Raw genomic sequence first — 22,718 nt, 5'->3', positions numbered from 1 at the left:
AGACTACACATTCATACTGATAAAAAGCAGCACGTGTTATTTGTGAAGTTGATCTTGTTTTTAATGTTTTGCAGCCGCTCGCCCTGTCTGGTTGGGTTGTAAATGATGGAGTTTACTTACAGTAACTCAACACATGGACGAATTAGGACGACCTGACTGCGTGCACGTGTGTGTGTTTTATTTATTGTCTTGTCGCTGAATTCAATTTCACTTCTGTCAAGTCATGGACTTTAATTATGTTAAGCAAACACCGGCAAAAAAAATGCCGCAGTTTATGCGTCAAAGAGCACGTGTGATAAAAATAAAACCGGGAGGACCCTCTACCGCACTGTACAACACAATAGACATGTGCTATCTAATATTATGCACTTTTAAAACAGATGGTTGACCATCAACGCTAACAGCGTGTGATTATTTCACTAACTCAGAGTGCGGTTTCCTGTCGTTCACCACTGCAGTGCGGAGGCGAAGTGCACGCCAGTTATCGCTGTCCGAAGTTTTTTTTTTTTTTTTTTTTTTTTCGTATAAGTGGAGCGTAGCAGTGCACGGTTGCATCATCCCCACCTGGTTAATGGTTGTGTGGGATCCTCGCCGCGGCTGGGGTGACTCAGCTGATAGTGTTTGTAAAACGCTGCTTTTTTCAAATTTTTTTCAGCTGTACGGTTGTTTCAGAAGCGCTATGCAAGCGGAGAAGAGCAGGCTCACGCGCGGTACAAACTTCAGTTTTTGGTAAGTTTTCTTTTTTCTCTCCATATAAATAGACAAATAAACTAATTTTAAAAAAATCACACGACTAGCCCCAGTCTAGAGGACATGGCTTTAAAAGGTGTACATTTTAATGGTGCCAATTATTATTGAGACCCTATGTGGTGGAGTTATAGAGTCATTTACGACAGGGTGGCATAATGTGGTGAAGGCATTTTTGGTTGCGTATTTTTGAAGTTAAAGGGACTAGTGAATTTAACATTAACAGTAATATCCGGTTTTAAAAGTATAATTGACAATGCAGACACTTGCCATTCCGGTTATCTTATGGTAGAACGTGTTTTTCTAAAAGAAAACACATGCTCTGAGGTGGCTCTTATTCAACTCGCTGACTGGGTCTCAGGGCAGAGTCTAGCATGGACCTCCACAAGGCTTTTTTCATGATTACTTGAAGCAGTTGCCTGGTTGGTTTCACAGTAGCGGGGCACGCTTGTTTCTTTTGAAGAATCCGCCGGCTCTATCCCTGGAACTCACGAGGTTCCAACGTTCTGCTCCCTTTTATAGCGGCATTAATTACCTTGAGCTAAATGGGGTTCCTAGTGTAAAAAGAAGATTGACTTGCACAGAGGGTCAATGGGATCATTTCCAGTCTGAGTTTTCTGAAAAGGTTATTGCATCTCGGATCACACTGTGTGAATGTGAAGACACTCAATCCTCTGGTGCAGTTAACAGAGTGCTTTACTTTTTTTTATATTACTCAGCTCAAGAGTAATTCATTACACCTTAAAGGGGAGTGGAAATCGGAATGTTTCCCCGAATTCTGAATTCCAATACAGCTTAATAAAACACTGCCTGGGTTCAAACCTCACCACACAGGGCCCTTACAATAACATGGCACCATCTTACAGGGTAATCACATTGGCTCTGCAGATCCCAGGACAGGGGAAGGGAGTGGGAGTGGGAGTGGGAGTGGGAGTGGGAGTGGGAGTGGGAGTGGGGTGGCAATGAAAGGGGGCAAGGTTAAAAGGTGCCGATACTGGACATCAGTTAAGGTGGAAAGGTAGTAAAAAAAAGCACAGCATTCAAAATAAGACAACCTGGGCCATCTGGACACTTTGCTGTGTTCATTTTTGTGTTTTTTTTTTTTTTACAGTACAGCAAATAAACGTACCTGAAATAACAACTTCCTCCATCACTCACTCAATATCAGAACTGTTTGCCCCTGAAAACTCCCGGGACATTTTTACACCTGGCTCATCTGAGCCGATACTAGTCCAAATTGGCCTATAATCATGCTGAACTCTATGAAACGTCTACTGCAGATTTATTGATGAAATACAAGCATCAAAAAACATCCCATTAAAGACCAGGCAAGACATCTTCAGTCGGGTACAGATGGGTCTCAATGACTGAACTGGTCTGGTCTCAATGGACTGGGTCAGCGACGACTGTACTACAGTATAAACTTGCTCTAGTTTTTTTTTGTTCCATGGGTCCTTCTAAATCAGCTGATGCAGGGTACTGTGCATTGCTAATTCACCAGGCTTGCTTGGGGTGAAGACAGAAGCCAGGGCTTTGATTTTGACAGTAACAGTGTAGCACTTGGCTCTCCTCAGCTAGTTTAGTCTTCTACCTGTGCCGATTCCCGCTGCCAGGGCTGGCTGTAGAGTCGACCCCTCCAGGCCATCACTGTGCTGAACCAATTAAAGCTCCAGCCCCAACTGCAAACCTGCAAGCCTTTAAACTAATTAAAAAAGTCTCCCCGGAAGTCCCATTTTCATATTGATGTTACTTGACTGAGTCAAAGCCAGTTCCTTCAGCAGACACTGTAAACCCGCTCCTGTGCTGTTGGTCTTTAGTTTCCAGATATCCCAGGGGGCCGCAGTGATAAAGCTGACCAGGGCTGTCTCAGCATCCCCTCTGACTCCGAGGATGGAAAGAAACTAAAATCTGATACGTGTCCAGTTTCCAGATCCACGGCAACATCTGCACCATGTTACTGAAGGACCACAATAGGTAGGTCTTTAAAGAAGCGCTCCTGTGTACTGAAATGTGTGGAAGATGCCAGCTGCCGCGTCATAATGTTTGCATTCAGGATTGCCTGTTGAAACAGGTTCCCCTCTACACGAGATCCTCGTAGGTTTGTCTAAAGAGAGTGGGCTGTGCCTGATCTCAGCCACACACGACGATAGAGCAAAGGCAGATCATGCGTGTCCACTGGTGAGTACTACAGAGAGAATGACAGCATCATTTATCAGCTTCCAAAACATACCACATTGTAAAGAAAGAAAAAAAAGGTATCAGGGTAGCTTTACTAACTATTTTTAAATAATTTTAATTACAAAACAAGTTGATGAATCAAGACATTTGTCGCAGGTTTTATGTGTGAATGATTCTTATTACAGTTTGAACCTTCCTGAATTTATGTTTTTAAACAGAAGAGTCTAATATACAGCTGTGGCCAAAAGTTTTGCATCACCCTATAGAATGAAATAATTTTGCTTCATAAAGTCGAATGCAACCTGCTGAACGATGTTACGTTAACATATTGAATTACACACCACTTTGTAGCTTTCCATATACTTAACGAAAAACTGACACATTTAAAAAATCTGACATTTCAAAATGAAACATGAAATACTGTACTACTATTATGGCTTCTAGTAGACTTTTGCGATCTCATTTTATAGTTTCTTTGATTACATGATGTTAAATAAAATTATAAATTATGTTCACACACATATATATATATATATATATATATATATATATATATATATATATATATATATATATATATATATATATATATACACACACACATTTGTTTTTGAATGTTACCTAAATCCTAAAATTGATGCATGCCAGATGTTGAAACTGCCTCTGTCATGTAAGAAGGCTGTCTTTGTAACCCTAACCCCAGAGCTGTTGAGTTCGGCTTTGCGTTGTTGCTGAGCGGTTAAGAAAGGTAGCTCACACATTCATTACATACTAAAGCACTGGAATGTTGAACAGCAGGGACTTCACTATAGGGGCTGGGATAAAGACTTGATCTGGCCTTGTGACGTTTAACACTTTACAACAAGCAGCAGCCAGGGGCAGCCCGAACCGACTTCAGATCTGGAAGGATAACTCATTCTAAAACCAATACAAAACACCATTAACACTTCTTCCAAAGACCCAAGTTAAACGTCTCAATTTGTTCACTTCTGACTGTAACTTTTTTGGGGGGGTTACCCTTTGCTTTCAGCGCTAGTCTTCTAAAGCTACAACCGAATGGAGCTCATTAATATAGTTTCAGTTTAGAAAAAATAATTTAGAAAAATCAAAAGACAGCAATCTAAAACTAAAAGACATCGGCTCACATAAGCCAGCATGCTTTTTGCAGGGGGAGGCAGGAGAGCATGTTTGGGGGAAGGGGGCGTACACACGCTATACTTGCAGAACTCCAGCTCCGAGAACACTCGGTATCAAGCTGGTATTCATTAAATAAGAGTGGAACACTTGTGTTCCCTCCCAGCCCCCTCCTCAACCCCATCCAACCTTCTTCACAGCCCCCCTGTGAAAAGCACATGCACTCTGTAGAGCCCCAGCGAAACACAGCCCCGATTCATTCCCTTCTAATCCACTTAACAGCTTCTGCCTAATTGGCAGCCAGCTCTGGCTGTATAGAAACCCACTCCAGTCAAAGTGTAATTGGGGATGGCATCTTGGACAAGGCTGGAGAAAAAACAAGCCAACCAGGCTGCAGTTACTGCTTATGGAAGGTAGAGAGTGGGACTGAACAAGAGAAGGGTATCTAGTATAGTTCCTGGAGACCTGCTGGAAGGGTACAGTCACAGTCAAGCCAGTGTCAAATGAAACCTGTCAGGGAGCGACACTGGCCTGGGGTCTTCTGATATTGAGACGTCTAGAAACAGTAGCTTCCTTCGCATTGTCATGCCACATCCTAGATGTGGATGTTTCTATGGCAATTAAAAATAATATCACGTCTTTGCCAAATGATAACGCCCAGAGTGCTTATTATCTAAAATACAGGAACAAGAACAGGAGAGGCATGCAGTTCACGGTAGGCATCAGCTGGTGTTGTTCTGAGCCCCCAAGGAGACAGAGCTGCTGGTCTGAGCTGTCAGGGCTTTCTGTGCCCATGACTTTCCTGCACCCCCCTGGTACAGAGACGGTATTTCTGCCCTGGTTTTCTGGGTGTTGATTCTGGCTTACATGATCATTTATAACCACAAGACAGGAAATGTGAAGGCCTCTTTCCTCCAATAGTATTCCGCCAACACCTAACATCGTCAATACTGCAGACTTTATAGTTCAATAAGCAATGCACACATCTATATCAATTATAATATAGAAAAAAAACCCTCATCTGGCATAATTAGGAATTCTGTTAATGTCATTAGAAAAGCTATCGCAATAATCACATTTCAACTTCTCTCTATTTACAATTTAGTTTTATTTACATGTTTATTTACACACATAAAACAGAAAAACATTCAAACCAAAAATGCCAAATTCAGAACAAAAATGATGAGGGTAATGGTAAATATTATTAATACAACCCTATATATATACATATTTAAGAATAAAAATTATTTTATTATATTGGAAAATAAAAATGCTGGTGAAAATGGTGACACTAAAAACACAAATACTTTTTGATAGGAAATATCATCTCTGTATTTGTCTTCTCTGTGTTGTCCATCAACATTCTAGCTACACTTTCACCATATTGTAGAACAGTGTCCCCTGAAATTTGAAGCAGCAATGTAGAAGCAACAGATTTCATTCGTCATTTTCTAGCAACATGTAGACTATTGTTCCCTTGGCTTAAGGCTGGCCCTATGTGTGTGTGTGTATGTATTTGAAAACACAATTATTAATTTGTAAAGCCTCTGCTTTGCATAACCAGTTTGGGTGTGGAAGCCAGGAAGAGGTATGTCCTCTCTGTAGAGATCAGCACCCAAACAGCACCCATACCGGTGGATTTTATGGCAAGGTGTCCATGTTTTATAAAATGATAAGATGTTTTAGTCGTCTGTTTTATTAAGTTAAAGAGTAAAGCTTCCCCATTCTATTCATGCTTAGACGGTCTTTGCTGCGCATGCGCTGCATTGGGGAATGACTAGAATCTAAACGCAGATCCACTTCAATCATTTTCCAATGAGTGATATAAATGCACGATTGGCAAAACTGCCACCTTTTGACTAGTTTTACATGCCGTCCAACGTGTTGTTGTTATAAGGATTTAGCAAACATGGTTTGAAATGCCAAGAAATAAGACACAGATAGTTAGCTTTAAACTGAACACTGATAATCTTTAACTTTGAGAAGCAGATAACGCACACGCTGTTTTAGAGACAGAAGTCTTAGCGATCTGCAAGAAAGAAAGCTGCGTAACGGGCCAACGAGGCCATTAAGATCATCAAGGCCCACCCAAAAACGAAGCTTACTGTATTACCCGGAGTCTCACAAGACGCTGGAGTGCACATCGAGGGGCTAAACTAGTCCACTGCCTCGGAATCGAAACTGGCCCGTGGCGCGTTGGATTTCAGTACCGTGATTATCACCCGAGCTTTGCAATTGGGTTTCTGCCTTGTCAGCCTGCATTACAGAGCCTCGTTATTGCAGCTTAAACCCGCTCATGAAAGGAACATAAATACAGCTTAATTTCCGTAAGGACTCTTGCAGAAAACATGTATACTATTGGGATAGGATTGCAGTTTTCCAGCAAGCGATCCGTCCTGACACTGAATAATTAGGATCCTTCATGAACCAGAAGAGCACTGATGGGCCGAATGGTCTCCTCTGATGTATAAATGTTGTATGTAAGGCAAGCCAACAGCATTTTAGTCTAAAATTGTGGCTTTTGCGGCACTAATGTCAGCTCTCCTGTAGAATAGCCCATATCACGTTGAATCTGCTGCTCACAAAACATCAGTCAATACAGAAGCACCTGTCAGCTGATTGCTCTCAACTACCCCCTATCGGAGACACAGGGAGACGCATCTTCTGCATGTTGCATTATATGTAGGGCTTCGGGTTTTCAGGGTTTATTTTTGATCACGTGATGGCCCTTTAAACATATTTTAAAGGAAGAGGGATAGAGATGGAAAATAAAAACCGAAAACCAGAAGCCCTAATTATATGTTTTGTAGCAAATGAATCGCTCAAGTGAACATGTTTGCCTTAAGGCTCTGATATGCCTTTCTGCAAGGCAATTGTGAGGATTCAGTGTGAGGTTTATTAGCCCCTAAGATGACTGTTGAAAGAAAGGTGATAGGTTCTACAGTCCTGGTGCTCACATTCAGATACACAGTTACCAGGAGGGATTGTGTCTCAGCACCCTGTTTTAGACTTTGGTCATTCAAAAAACAAAAAAAAAAGTAATATATAACTTTTATAGCTTAGGTACAGAAATGTGTTTCGATCATCACTTTATAGGTTGAACATTGCTAGTGGTTAAAGCAGTGACTGGACTAGCACGTACACCTCACACCATATTCCTGGCAAACACACTGTAATAAGCACCGGGTTCATTTGGTGTTACAGGACCGGGCATGAGGTGAGACACTTAATACTGGAGAGGCACGTTTTAATCTCCTCAGTGACCCGTTCAATAAAACGCTATGCCCCCTGGTGGAGCACAGAAGCGTTGCATCGTTGTTTTATTAATGTCTTTTGTTTAAGCATTTTACGACAAAATAATATTAATATATTGATGAAATCTACATTAAATAAAATTGTTTAAAAGAATCAAGTAAATTGATATGCTACTCGCAACAGATTCGCTTATAAACTAAACTCGGAGGCTTAAGCCCCTAAATGCATTGCTAAATTGATTCGCTTCGTTAGTACTTGAAAGAGGAGCACTGCTTTAGGAAGCAGGAATTTCGACTCCTTTGCCTTTTTCTAATTGAAGACCCATATAACAATCAGCCTAGGACATATTGAATGTGGTCCATAGTTTGTTATTGGAACTTAGTATTGAAAACACGGTGTATATTTTAATGGGAGACTTATAAGCGGGGCTTCTGATTTTCGGTGTTTAAACCGACTTGTCCACTATCCTTTAAAAATTCAACTGATACCTGTTAAGCCATTGGTGTATCTCAATCACAACTGAGAAACGCGTTAATAGTTAAAAAAAAATTCTGTGAAACAACTACAAACGAGATCGCAACGTGTTACTAAGAGACTATTATTAATATTATTTGTTTATTTAGCAGACGCCTTTATCCAAGGCGACATACAGAGCCAAGGGTGTGTGAACTATGCAAAACACTGATAATCAGAAGCCTTATACTTATAAACTAGTATAAACTGTCCCAACAGGAGTGGCGATTTAACAAGACGGTTCTACAAACAACACTATATACAAATGACACTAGATAAAAAACGGTGGTAGCTTGTGCGAATTGTAGTCTGTAAATTCCCGTTTAATATGAAATGACTGATGACTCCGCTCGGTAGCAGTTTAAGACGCTTTATTACAATGCGCTCAAGGGAAGAGCAGCAGCGGTCACATGAACACTCTCTCTCTCTCTTGATTATTGACAAGGTAGCACAATATTTATACAGGATTAGCATAGCAACAAATTAACACGTCAGCATGATTATAGAACTTTCTCAAAGATGAAGATTCCCTTATAAGGGGTTGTTTTTAATTAAGCAGTTTCGCCTCAAACTAGACATAACAGCGTCCTAACTATATCCTTTTTATCTCTTGAGAAACACATTTCAAGCAGTTCTCACTAGAACGCACAGTGCTCACAACACCACACAATCGTCCTTAACCCTTTAGATAGCACCTCACATATTCCCTGCCTCTTCAGAATGGATGTCCTCTTTGTGTCTGCACAGACCAAGCTTGGCCTTGCACAATGCACCCGTACCCTGAGCTGGGAAATACACCCGCCACCCCGACTCCTTGCTGTTTTGAAAACATTTAACCACGCTGCTTTTAAAAAGAGATTCACCCAGTAAGAAAGAGAGCATCACAGAAGGGGTTCACTGGGTTTATAAGGCACAGCGGTGGTGACTCCCTGTGCTGTGTGGTAGAAGCTCGCTGGGTTCTCACACGGTGCTTTTCTTGGGTTGCTGCAGGGAAGGGAAGCAGAAGAAGATGGTTTTGTGTGAGAGGAAGGTGCTTCGCTATGTGGACCCCCCGGATGGAGGCTGGGGCTGGATGATCGTGGTGCACTGCTTTCTGGTAAGTCTGCTTCTGACGTGGGGTCGTGGAAGGACAGGGTCAAGCTGTACAGCCTCTAACCCTAGGATGAGTGTAGCCACCAGCACCAGGTGTCCAGGTCGGTTTCCACGGTCCAGGCCAGACAGCTGGAGGCCCTGGTTGTAAAGGCTATCCTCCACATCCACTGGACTTGCCTAATAAATACTGCAAACCCAATTCAAAAAGCTTTAACGTGAGTTTTTTAAATATATATTTTTTTTAATGATGACGAAAGTAAAGTTTGATATTCATGAAGTTGTTCTGCTGTTAAAGAAAGGCACCCCAGTCTAGAAAAGTTTAATGAATACCAAACTTTATTTAATCCAACAAAAAAAAACACAGGTTTGTGAATAGGTCCAGTTCAAATTTCCTGTAGAAATAAATGTCTGTGACATATATAAGTGACCTATCTGTTATACACCGTGCACATGGCTGTGGTTTATTTAGGCTACGTAGTTTAATGTAAAAGTGGTTCAGAACAGATTACGTTTAAACAATAATACAGAAAAGAGGTAACATGGCAGAAAAAAAAAACGTTTAAATAGGAACCACTGGCTGTGCCCTGGTCTTACCTGTTCCAAACAGACAAGGTGCTGGTTGTGTGGGAGCCCCCCTCCTGCTCTCTCTCTCTCTCTCTCTCTCGTTGTTGAGTCTGTGTGCTGGTCGTGTGGGAGCCCCCCTCCTGCTCTCTCTCTCTCTCTCTCTCTCTCTCTCTCTCTCTCTCTCTCTCTCTCTCTCGTTGTTGAGTCTGTGTGCTGGTTGTGTGGGAGCCCCCCTCCTGCTCTCTCTCTCTCTCTCTCTCTCTCTCTCTCTCTCTCTCTCTCTCTCTCTCTCGTTGTTGAGTCTGTGTGCTGGTTGTGTGGGAGCCCCACTCCTGCTCTCTCTCTCTCTCTCTCTCTCTCTCTCGTTGTTGAGTCTGTGTGCTGGTTGTGTGGGAGCCCCCCTCCTGCTCTCTCTCTCTCTCTCTCTCTCTCTCTCTCTCGTTGTTGAGTCTGTGTGCTGGTTGTGTGGGAGCCCCACTCCTGCTCTCTCTCTCTCTCTCTCTCTCTCTCTCTCTCTCTCTCGTTGTTGAGTCTGTGTGCTGGTTGTGTGGGAGCCCCACTCCTGCTCTCTCTCTCTCTCTCTCTCTCTCTCTCTCTCTCTCGTTGTTGAGTCTGTGTGCTGGTTGTGTGGGAGCCCCACTCCTGCTCTATGTTACTCGATGTGGTTTGCTGCTCTGCAGGTTAATGTCCTGGTGATGGGCAGTCTGAAGACCTTTGGGATCTTCTTCGTGGCGTTCCAGGATGCGTTCGGGGGCTCCTCCGAGCAGATCAGCTGGGTCGGCTCCATCATGTCCTGCCTGCGCCTCTCTGCTGGTGAGTCTTCAACCCCACCTACCATTTAACTGAACTGAAACATGGTGCCATCTTCACGTGCAAAAGACTCATTCATGTTTCCCGTGCTGGTGTCAGTCCCTTCGCTTGCATTTCAGTTGTACACTCCTGCTGTCCCAGCATTCCCTGCTCCATGACCAAGCCTACTCTAGTTTCGCTCTTCCTCTATGGTCCCCACACTGATGACTCTGTTCTTGTGCCTCTTCAGGACCTCTTGCCTCGGTGGCTTGTGGGAAGCTGGGGTACCGCTGGGCCTCAATCGTGGGGGCTCTCCTGGTCAGTGCCGGTTTCCTCCTGAGCCTCCTGGCCACCAGCATTGTGTTCCTCTGCATCAGCATGGGGGTTATAGTAGGTAAGTATGAAACGAGCGGTCCGCATAGCACACTGAGTCTTCCAATCTTGGCATATGAAACTATCCTCATACTGTTTTCTAGTACTGGACATGATACCCTTATTGGGCTGGTTTCATACCACCCCATTATCACTAACCTCGGACCAACTGATGTTAGTTTAGGTAAAGCAGTCCAAGGCTGTGAAACGAGCCTGTAGTCTGCATTTACTGAAGTAGTGTTGTAATAAACGAGACAGACAGGATTGCTTTAAACAAATCCTTTGGAAATATTTGCTGCAAGGATGACTCGTTCACGCTTGCCATGTCGCCGCCCCCTCTCTGTTTTTCCCTCAGGTATCGGCTTCTCTTTCTTGTATCAGGCCTCCTCTGTCATGACAGCGCGGTACTTCAAAAAGAGGCTGGCGACGGCCTATGCCATCGGCCGCTCTGGAATGGGTCTGACCTTTGCCCTGGCACCGTTCACCCAGCTGCTTTTGGAGCAGTACGGATGGCAAGGTAAGGGGCAAAGTGCGCCACGGTCAAACTGCCCAAGTTGTTTCCAAGATATAGCCTTCAATACCAGTCAGGTGCCAGTATCACGAAAATGCAGTTGTACCACACAATGATCATTGTTTGATATAGCTGGGTCCATGATGTCACAGAATTTCAGACAAACTGTCTTATTTCAATTGGATAAACCAATCTGTAGCTAAAAGGCAGTTGGAAATAATACAGTAGGAGTTGCAAAACAAGCAGAAAAAGAGGATGGGTCTAGTTCTAACCCTTGGGATCATGAACTGAGGTGGACTTCTGCTGAAATGGTGCTACAGGATCTTCAGGATCCACCACAAGTAAAGCAGACAAACAGAATCTGGCAGGGCTGTCATTTCAACAGCATCCGTGGGGTCTCTGAGGCAGAGCTAAGTTCATAGAAAAACAAACCAGTTAACACACGGTTGAGAGTCCAATCACGCCCTGCCCTCGTCCTGCCCTCGCCCTGCCCGGAGGGAGGCAGTATCCTGGGTTGAACTGGCTGTGGAATCAATCAGACTGCTGTCTGGTGCGATTTCAGTATTGATCGGCCCTCAAGTTGCTTCAGATCCCTGGCAGCGACCTGATTAATTCAAGGAGAATATTAAAAGTATGGTTTCCGATCCCGTCTTCCAGGGCTGAATTCTTTCTCATGTGCTTTTTGCACCGTTTCATACGGTGATATTGCTTCAGTAACACAGGCCCTGCTCTCCAATATATTGTTCGGATTGAGGCCATGCCAAATTTAAACTAGGTCATAAATTCAGGTTATACATAATCAGTTTTGCTGGAACTAAACCCGTTAAGTATTTTAGTCTAAAACGCACATCACGTATTACAGCATGGGCTTAATCCGACTGGCAAAGGGCATTTTATTGATATTTAAGATCTTTTCCACTGATCTGGCGAATCATTGTATTTTTTTTTGTTATTGTTATTATTTGCAGGAGCGTTGCTGATCCTGAGTGCTCTCATGCTCAACCTAGTTGCCACGGCGATGCTGCTGCGGCCAATCAATCTCAAGGGGAGTGAACCCTGGAGCCCACCTCCCCCGTCTATTCAGAAAGACATTCCCTGTGAATACAAGGGACTGGTCAAAGACCAGGTCCGCTTTCAGAACTGCCTCAACAGGGGCGGCGTTATAAAGCATGGCAACGCCGTCCACACTGCCACCTCAGGGACCACCTGGGACGTCACTGCGACTGAAAAGCCTGGGGACCCCGAACTCCCCCAAACCCCAGCGGTGAGCCCGAATGGCAGCCTTGGGCAGGACGAGAACGTCAGCAATAACAACTGCAAGGCTGAAAAGAGAGACCTCCCTTCAGAAGAGAGCCAGGTCTTCCTGGGGCCGAATGCCAGCGGGTTGCTGGTTGGTAAAGCAGACCCACAGCATCCCACGCAAACTAACAAGATCTTAGACTTCTCCCTGCTGAAGGATCCCTTCTTCTGCATCTACACCTGGTCTGTGGTTTTCAGCCAGCTCGCCTACTTCATCCCCTACTTCCACCTCTCAGCCAGGGCTGAGACTCTCGATATTGACCCCATGGATGCCTCCTTCATCATCTCGGTGGCGGGTGAGTGAAGTGAAAAGGAGGTCCTTACCACTCGCCTAATGGAAAAGTCTTTACCACTGTGCAAAAGAGCTAGGCTCACCTCAGCCGTGATAGTAGACTTTAAGTCGCAAAGTGTGTTGGTTTTGGTTTTGGAGAGCCACTATGCATGGATATCCTCTTTCAACTCAACACAATCTCCCGCCAATGTCTGTTTCCCTGGTTTAAATTATCTGTTGATGAGCTGCATTAAGGCTGAAATTAAATCTAACAGCCTGTTCTTGTCAATAAAATGTATGGATTTCTGAGTGTCTGCATGCATGCAGCGCTGTAGCGTAGTGGCATTCCTAGTTAGAAATAGCTCTGTGGGTCGATATTGGCTTTGATCAATCCAGCTAGCTTCTGCCATGCTTATACCAGGCATCATTGTGCCTTACCATGGTTTTACAGTGCTGCAGTGGCCCCCAGTCTACGAGCTCGGCCATGGAAGCAACTGCAAAAATATGCAAAACAAAAAGGCTAAATGCTGCTATGGAGACAGGAGACAAAACTGTGCCCAAGCATGTGAGGTGGTTAGTCTTCCATGCACCAGCTACCCAGTGCACTGTGTCCATTGCTAGCCCTGCTGGCAGAGTGCCGTCCAACTGGCATCAAAGAGCCAGCCCTGTGGGGTCCTGTCATACAGCACAGGATAGGAGGGGGAGCCTGGCTATCCTGAGAAGCTGGTGACCCCAGTGCTGGGAGGTGTTCACAATGAGCTGTCTGTGTGCGAGAGAGCGTGCTCGGATTGCATCTGCGTGTGAAGCTCTTCAGAGAGCACCGAGGCCCGCCAGCTCGCTCTCTGACTCAAAGGGCTCCTTTCAGCCCTCGCTGCCAGGCAGAGAGGTTTGTAAACAGACCGTAGCTCTGGCCACTGCTGGCTCTCTTCCAGGGTTGCTAGGCAACCGCTTCGGAGCGCCTCTGCTGCCATGGGGACAGGGAGTCCGGAATTTTCCTGAGGTTAATAAACTGACTGGGAATATGGAGAGAAGGAGCATTGCCAGTAGACTGAGAATGAGTTTTCTAAGCGCTGTACAACTTTACATAATAGATGACCCGGCTTTTTTTTATTTTTAAATTGCCTACTTAGCAACGTCCAGTCTTAAAGCTGAACTAGGCAAGGCATATACAGCAGTCAAAGCACCCAGTACTGTCTATAAAGCCATGCAGTTCAAACACTGCCCCTCCTAACACTCTTTTCCACCACTCTTTGAACTTGCATTGTCTTCAGTGTTTGAACTGCATGGCTTTATAGACAGTACTGGGTGGTTTGACTGCCTCGCTGGCATTGCAACGGCACAGTCGAGTTTGTAACATTTACTCGGACCGTTTTAATTAAAGGCTAATGAAAGCAGAGGGCACCGATTCAGCATGGAGACTAAACAGCAAACCCATTCCTCTCTGGATCTCTATATCGGAGTAAATAGCAAACCTATTCAAGTTGTACATCAACATCACATTAGGGTTTTGAGGGACTAATTATGATTTATTTTTTAAAATAATTAACCAGCACAGTCTATTTTAATATCAGTGGATCCCTAATACCTCATAACCCTTTATTTTAGTGATGTGGGGAGTCAAATAAACCCTCCATCTCCAGGAGAGTATTTAAAGGACGCCCGTGTTTAGTTCCACCGCTGCGTAAGTCATTCAATTAGACCCTGGTATTAAGAACCTCCATTTGGTCCCTCATCTTAGGCCATCAGTATTGTGCGGAGCGCTGCTGTACACGTTTCAGAAGGAGAGCTCAGAGGGCTCCAGCAGTGTGGTCTTGAAATTCATCCCGTCCTGTCAAGTGTTTCTGGCCCGTACTACTTCCTCTTATTTTAAAGGCGCAGCATCCATACAGTAGGGCAGGGCTCAAACCTCTGTTATCCAAATTGCCTCTGATGCTGCTCTGGTCTGTCTTGAGCAGAGCTGGTAGGTAGGGCAGGTTTTCAAGCCCTGCGCTAGATGTTCCGCTCCTGCTGGTCTTCAGCCCACCCTGAGTTGCTGGGAGAGGTTCAGCAGGGTTGACCATGGAATTCTCCCTTCCAGGTATCACCGAGACGGTCTCCCAGCTTGTGTCCGGATGGATGACCGATCGGAACCTTGTCCACAAGTACCATTACCACAAGGCCTACCTCATCCTCTGTGGCCTGGTCAACCTGCTGTCGCCGCTGGCAACCAGCTACAGCCAGCTCATGATCTACGCGGTCTTCTACGCCATCTTCTGCGGGGGCTACATGGCCCTGCTGCTTCCAGTTCTGGTGAGCACTGACCGGCTATTAAACCACTGTGACCTGCGGTTTGACTGCCGTTTATTCGTGATATTCAACCTGGACTCCAGGTTTAACAGGTCAAATGAAATCATGACTTTAGGGACTGGATGGAGGTGTGATTTGGTTTGGAACAGGCCTGGAACAAAGTGAAATGGTTCGTCTACTCTAGTTTTTCTTCCCCGGATCGCGCTTCTTCACGAATCTGCAATATCAAGCATTTGATTGTTCTGTTTATTTATTTGTTTTAAAACGAAGTAGCTTGAAATACAGCTTGTTCATAAGCAGTTCATAAGCAGTTCCCATCAGACAGTAACAACGTCGTGTCAAAAGGCTGTAAGGGTGAACCGGTTCTCTCCTTGCCTATCTTTCTACAAAAAAAAAAAAATTCCATTCGCATATCAGTGTATCTATGTATGGCTCTCTAGCTATCTATATCTGTAATTGTGAATATATGTGTCTTTGGGTGTGTGTCGGGGTAGCTCTGTCCTGTAACAAGACTCTATGAAGGGAACAAACAGAGAGGCTCGCTGTCAGAAGCTCAGCTGTCTGAACATGCAGTCCAGACGTGGTGAGGTCTTGAGATGTTTCATGTGTCACTGAAGCCGTCTCTGTGTCCACTATAACCTCTGACTCTTTAGCCCTATGCTCCTCCAGTGGAGTTGTATAAGGACTTGTCTGATCATTCCACTGACGGAGGCTCGCTGCTTGAGCTCAGCAGACAGGGCGTTGCTTTCCAACCCTGGAAACTCGGGTTCCATCCACTTGACATCTGGCTTGTGTTACGCACCTGCTCAGCAGATCCTCGAGACTCTCAAGCAACTTTCACCAAGTGCCTGAGTTCAGAATTGGGCTGTGGGGCCACAAGCAAAGTCATCACCCCCCGGTGGTTGAAAGAGGTCATTTAATATCTGGATTTGTTTATATAGGAACATGTTCTCTGCAGGACAGGTTGTTTGAGCTCACAAAAGCAGGCTTTCCAGAGCGCTGTTCACTTCAAAGGGCTGTAGAGCGCAGATAAAGCATCGATCAGAGCCTCTGGATAATTCAGCAACAGCTAACAAAACACACTGGGTCCTGTTTTGAAGAACAAAAGATCAATGTAAGAAAGAAACAATGGCATAAAACAAGCAAGAAAGCCCATTTGTGAGTCGTTGTGCTGCAATAGGATATAGTGACCCTGACCCTAACACACTCCACATGGTGTAAACTGCTTTGAGCTGACGATTCATTTCCAGTCAATTGGATTGAGTACGAAGGCTCACATTTTCCTATAGGAAGCAGGTGCACTTTGTGGTGAAGGTGAAATGGATTTTTTTTATTTTTTTTATTTGATTGATCATTGCAGATACTTCCATGTTACACTTCTGGTCAGCTTTAAGAGGTTAAAGACAGAAAGCACTTGACGTTGAAAACATGACAGTCATAGGAAAAGAACAGACAGCAATGAAAAAAAAACACCCTTAAAAATCAGACACCTTTAACTTAATATGCGCAGCTTTATCTAGTTATAAATAGAAAACCTACAAAGTGACAGTAATACATATTGGGTAAGAATTACCGGAATGATTATGTTAATAATACGTCTGCACGTGCCTTATATAAAAAAAAAAATACTGATACATATTTTTTAAAACAACTATTTGCATGTGCAGTTTCACTGACGGTCTAGTTAATTTCTGCGGAAACCAATGCAGAATTGAATATTTGGGGTTCAGATTAAAACTCAAATAAAAAACCTGTTTAGACACACCAGGGACTGGCTTTATGAACTGCTAGTTCCTGAGAGCCCCCTTTGTCGTACATGAACTTGTCACTATACCTAGCGGTGCGCTCTTAAAAGCCATTCCCTTTTGAACCCAGTGCAGCAGGAAGGGAATTCAGTCTAGGGTAAAGGCTGCTCCAAGCTGTCCGACTGTATGCTACTGCTATCCGCCAGCTAGTTTTCTTCCTACCTTCGAGAGGGGCTGCCTGCTTGAAGATTTAAACAGGAAACATGTGCCGCAGCATCTGGGATCTATAAACCGCACACATCGTTTGTGTGGTTTTTTTTTTCTTTTATAGCGTGCTTAGATAGCATTACCCATAGAAAAATGCAACAAAAATATCTCCGGGCTCCCGACAGCTTTGTGTGCTAGAAAAATGTGTGTGCGCAGGGTGCTGCTGCAGTGTGGTGTTCTAACCAGCAGGGTGCGTGTTTGTGCTCTGTGCAGGTGGACCTGGTTGGGGTGCATCGGATTGCCAGCTCGATGGGGTTCTCCATGTTCTTTGTGGGGCTCGGCTGTCTCGCAGGACCTCCCACTGCAGGTGAGTGGAACTCAGTGACCCCTCTGTCATGGTACAGAGTTAGGTTTCCATTTCATTCCCTAAAATACTTTGCTCTTCAGTCTGTATGTGTACAGCATGAAATTCATCCATATCTAATGAACACTCAGGGCTAAATTAAAAGTACTTCAAGAAAATATACCACTAGAAATACAGCTATGGGCAAAAGTTTTACCCCATAGAATTGTATAATTTTGCTTCATAAAGTCGAATGAAACCTGCTGAATAATAATACTGAATTTCACACCGTTTTTAGTTTTCCATATACTTAATGAAAAACTGCCAAAAAAAAAGTGACATTTCGAAATCAGAAAGTACTGTACTATTATTACTATCCGGTAGACTTTTGCTGTATCATTTTTTAATTTCTTTGATTATATGAAGTTAAATAAAAGATCAAAATTTTGTTCATATAGTTTTTTTTTTGTTTTTTTTTAATGATGTCTCAACCCTAAAATTCTAGGTGATGCAAAACATTTGCCCCTAGCTGTATTAAACATCTTTAATTGCAAAAGACTGCCGAAATATGTAACGTAATATAAAATGGCCATGTCCACAACCTATATTTGACCTGCAGGAATTTCATACTCCCCATGTGTCTGCGTACATGCCAAAAGTGGATAAAATCCAAGCCAACATGCTGGCCGGTTCCTGGAAATAACTACCGATGCATTTTGATGCTGTCTTCACATGAGAGGAGGTTGTAAGCAAAGCCACTCTGCTTGTAATGAGAATCTGTTACCGTGCCGCAGGCTCAGAGCTAATAAATCACATCAGAAAAACAGCCTCAGTCGGGGTCTATGTCAATAATAGCTCTGCCTCTAGCATTAAGCTGTCTGTAGGCACCCGGCCCCTTCTACAGCTATGGCCAAAAGTAAAGATATGGAAATGTGTGTAATTCAATATGTTAACATAACATTATCCAGCAGGTTTCATTCGACTTTATGAAGCAAAATGAGTTAATTCTACAGGGGGATGCAAAGCCTTTGACTATAGCTGTAGTAGATAATACATAGTTACACAACTGCAAACGTCAGACAGAGGTACGGTGTATGTTCTTAAACAGCCCTTATTGGAATACAGGAAGCTGTTAGGATTTCAGTTGTTCTGCTGCTTGTATTTTAACACCCTGTGTCCAGGGGACCTTATTTGTTTGCAAAACCGATCCGTGTGCAGATTTGAGTTCCACCCCAGCACCTTATCCGGGAATCCATGAAACATTTCAGAATGTGTCTTAATTTAGACAGCAGGTTTTTTTCTTGCCATCTTAAAGATAGCATGTCTACAGGAGCACATTTCCTCAACATTTTCCCCTGCCAAGTCATCATGTGCTCAGAATACCATATGGTCTGACGAATCTATTTATGTGTGCATGCTTGGACATTACTGTAATTCACTCATGTTGCAAGGTAAAGTCGAATGAAACCTGCTGAATAATGTTACGTTAACATATTGAATTACATACCGCTTTGTAGTTCTGGATATACTTCATGAAAAACTAAAAAATGTGACATTTCCCATTCTAACATGAAATGCTGTACTACTATTATGGCTTCCGGTAAACTTGTGTGATATAATTTAGTTGTTTCTTTGATTACACGATGTTAAATAAAATATCAAAATTATGTTCATATAGTTTTTTTTTCTGTCTCAATCCTATAATTCTAGGTGATGCAAATCTTTTGGTATCCATAGCAGTATATTGCAGATGGATACAGTTGGTATTGCAGTTTGAGTCATGCAAAGAAAGAAGGAAAAGAACAGGATGTAGCAGTCTGGTGCTTTTCTAAAGCCTGTGGTTTGTGTTCTGTTTCAGGCTGGCTGTATGATTACACACAAACCTATGACTGCTCCTTCTACCTGGCGGGTGCCTGCTACCTTCTCTCCTCGATCTCTCTCTTTTTTGAGCCATTGGCACGGAGGTGGAAAGCCAAGAGAGAAGCAGAGGCTCTGGCCAGGGAAACAGACTGCAAGACTAACGGCACTTTCATCTCGGAGGCTGCGCACAATGGACTGGCACGGCCCTAGCAAACCGAGAGGTCAGACTGAACTCTTTGGAGAACCAAGGGAGAGAGTGACCCTGCCAAAAATAGACCCAGTGGGAACTGGCTTAAACCAAGGTCTTTCCTTCACCCACGCTGCATTTGAGAGCCATCACTATGTTCTTCAAGAAATTATAATCCTTCACAGCAAAAATCAATTCTGTTTGGTTTTAATCCGTCATTGTTTGTTATAATCCAAGTTTGAGCCAAATGCACCCTTTTATTGCACAACTTCTTAAACTTGTGAACGCTAACGTGTCTGTTTCGGGTTCGAGGGCAACTTGCTTCTAGTTTGCTCTGAATGAGTTGAGCTGAAACTCGTTAGCGTTTCAGTGCTAGACACTGAGGCAGTGACATTGCTCCAGTATAGGGTTAGAAAGTGCCTTAGTGAAAGTCGGGAGGTAATCTTATGAAGCATTTTTAGCATCAGCATGATCTATGTCTGTACAGCACTAACACAAGATTCACCAGCAACATACCACTGTGATGTACTGGTCATTTTAACATGTGACTGACAGATTAAGAGTGTCCCATGATTGGCTGATGTTCCTTGCTGTTTTTATATAGTTTCTTCTTGGCACGAGAGGTATATTTTGATGTATAAGCAGCACAGCGAACATACGGAACTGAAGCTAAGTACAGGAAGGGAAATTAAACTTGTTTATAGAATGGGCAAGAATTAAATTGCAACAGAAACAAGAATCTCTAACTAGACTTGCTTCATGAACTTGGGTCTAAACACTGCTTTCATGATTTGAATGCCCTATTTTTACTTTGCAAATGCAAATTGATATAACCTATTCAAAATCCAAGAACCAAACAATCTTCAGTCAAACAGAAGGGCACCAGTGATGATGTGGTAATAGCATACACTTTCACACATACTACTTCTAATTCAGTTTTTTGCATGTGAAACACTACAACAATGAAACAAGATCAGTCATATTTTTGCACTACATTTGCTGCTGTACATGAGTACAGTACAGTTGATAAACACTAGATTATGTTGCCTTGAAAATACAGAACCTCAAGATTTAACAGTAAACTATATATATATATGTGTGTGTGTGTGTGTAAGAGACCAACAACTGTGTAATTCTTACCAATGATTCTTTGTGAGATGCATTTCATGGTTATATATTTTGTTATACTCTGTTATCTGGAGGTTTGCAACTAACTACAGTATATACACTGCTCCGAATGATTACGGGATATTCCTTAATGTATTTGAGTGCACTGTGGTCTCACACCACACAGCCCCATGGAGGCTGGACGATAGGACCCCCTTTCACAGCGCACACTAGTATTTGCACCCGATATCCATTTTGCATTAAAATAACTCTAGATGAGGGTGTTAGGAATTTTTCAAGGATATGATTTGTAACGATTGTGCACAGAACATTTGCTGGAGCTGCGAGGTAGATGGGGAAGCCAGGGAGGACAAGCCCTCTAGTGTATCCTACAGCTGAAGCTGTGAATTGCTGCTTGCTGTTTGGAATGTAGTTGCTAGCTACTTTCATGTTATGTGAGTTTATGTAAAAAACAAACAAACAAAAACAAACACATTAAGTACCTCCACCTGCATGTTTGCAGCCTGTGACGGACAGCGAGTTGCCTAGTAATAGTTAACTTTTATAGACCTCATCATCCTTTAGTGTGATCTGCCCTCTACTGGTGAGCTGTAAGAACTTAAGAGACAGCCATACTCCATCACAATCTTCTGGCCAGTATTTTTTTTTTTTTTTATATATAAAAATGTAATTTGTACATTATATAATATTGCAAAAAAACAAACTGTTCTCTAATGTGTATGAGATTACTGAAATGGGTAATATGTGTATGAATATTAACCCGTTATAGTGTGGACAACTTAACTTTTTTTTTTTTTTTTTGAAATGTTAATAATGGCTAAAAATGTACATTATATAAAGTCAGCCCTGATTTGAACTGCCACTTAGGTGACCACCTGAAATTGACATTTGTCTACAAGGGGTGTTTTGTATTATTTTTTATTCAGGGGTCTTGGGGAAGAAAACACATGACTTGTTCAACACGGTCACTATACTGGAGATGGTTTTTTAATACAGGGTTGGTTGGGGTTTTTTTGGTTATTTTTGTCATGTACTGTGTTTAGAAAAGCGTGGATTTCCTGTCTGAAATGGTCCCGGGTGATTTTGGTCTAACCTGGCATTTACAGCACTGGAAATTAAGGGAATGCCAAGGAAAAAATAAATGTAAAAAGAGATTGTTTCGTCCCCTCTTGCTGGTGGGTCCTTTGTCCTTTTTAGGAGACGGCTGAAGGCAATACATTTTTGTTAACTATGCCAGAGTCGTTGTTCATTCATTTTAGTAATATACCTGAAGAAAGGTGCAGCTGTGTTTTCTGCTGGCTTACCATCTAATTCAGATTCAGTCGTTTATATTTCTACCAGGCCATGGACATTAATTTAATCGAGTGTTTGATGCAGATCCTGGTTGAAAAAACTGGAGCCTTTATTCAACATTTTAAATGATAGAACAGACACTTTTTTTTGTACAAAGCACTTTATTAAATATTAACAGTCAATCAAATAAATTCAACTTCCTTCGTAACTAAAACGTCACTATTTCTAACACTTTCATACAAAGAATAAGATAAAAATGGATAATCGCCATCTACAAATACAATGGAAAGTGACATCAGACTGTGCTCATCGCACCTCAGGTTCAGAAAACAAAGGGATGTATTTAACACAGAGAGCTTGTACTCACCTACCTCTCTCAATGATCCAGTCGGGGTATTTGGAAGACCAGCCCAGAGCAGTTAAGACCCTGAAAAAAAACACAAACAGATGCTATAGTGTGCGAAATCCAAAAGTCAACGCACTGCTGTGATGCACTCAAGCACAAGGGAGCTGGCATAACACTGCAGTCTGGGGCAGCAAACTGTTAAAACGTGTGTGTGTGGGTGTATGTATGTATGTATGTAAGTAAGGAACCACTTACCCAACTTTGATGAAACTTGGTTTGTACATTACTAACCTTTGCTCTGCAAGCCTTTGAAAGATGAATGACTTGCAGCCACTGGTGCAAATACCTTGTACAGCCACACCTTGTGAAACATGAAAACAGCCTTGCTGGAGGGCAGCTTTGTTGGTTTGCTTACTTTAAGCTGCTCTGGTCCCGTTTACAATTACCAAACAAAACACAACTGCATTCCATGATACTCACCTGCATATCCCTACCAGCTATCTACATGGGCTCCCAGCGGCGGATCATTACTCAACAAATATCCAGCGAGAGCCCTGAAGGGAAACCTCTATAAAAATCATCAAACACTGCCTGTGTT

The 22,718-nt window shown here is 43.0% G+C and overlaps 1 protein-coding gene across 2 annotated transcripts; it reads left to right on the top strand.

Moving 5' to 3' along the window:
* Window positions 1-149: 149 nt before the first annotated feature.
* Window positions 150-21,714, top strand: LOC117966028 (monocarboxylate transporter 5-like). 2 transcript variants are annotated; one of them, XM_059004020.1, is made up of 11 exons: window positions 150-168; window positions 656-729; window positions 2,565-2,721; window positions 8,818-8,923; window positions 10,164-10,296; window positions 10,523-10,666; window positions 11,000-11,161; window positions 12,124-12,750; window positions 14,803-15,014; window positions 17,237-17,330; window positions 19,165-21,714. In XM_059004020.1, exons 3-11 carry the CDS (start codon window positions 2,699-2,701, stop codon window positions 19,374-19,376), a joined length of 1,713 nt encoding a protein of 570 aa, XP_058860003.1. In that variant the 5' UTR covers window positions 150-168; window positions 656-729; window positions 2,565-2,698; the 3' UTR covers window positions 19,377-21,714. The 2 variants fall into 2 exon arrangements, with proteins under 2 accessions (XP_058860003.1, XP_058860002.1); XM_059004019.1 differs by lacking the exon at window positions 150-168 and having other exon boundaries at window positions 539-729.
* The last annotated feature ends 1,004 nt before the right edge of the window (window positions 21,715-22,718 follow it).

Source organism: Acipenser ruthenus, chromosome 29 (genome assembly GCF_902713425.1).
Source record: "Acipenser ruthenus chromosome 29, fAciRut3.2 maternal haplotype, whole genome shotgun sequence".
Lineage (NCBI taxonomy): Eukaryota > Metazoa > Chordata > Actinopteri > Acipenseriformes > Acipenseridae > Acipenser > Acipenser ruthenus.
Note: the sequence above shows the minus strand (reverse complement) of the source record. Positions and strands in the feature narration are given on the sequence as shown.

Coding starts and splice junctions, on each gene's coding strand:
- LOC117966028 (XM_059004020.1), top strand. CDS start 2,699: ATGTTACTGAAGGACCACAATAG. Junction 10,667..10,999: donor CAGCATGGGGGTTATAGTAG/GTAAGTATGAAA, acceptor TTTTTCCCTCAG/GTATCGGCTTCTCTTTCTTG. Junction 12,751..14,802: donor CTTCATCATCTCGGTGGCGG/GTGAGTGAAGTG, acceptor TCTCCCTTCCAG/GTATCACCGAGACGGTCTCC.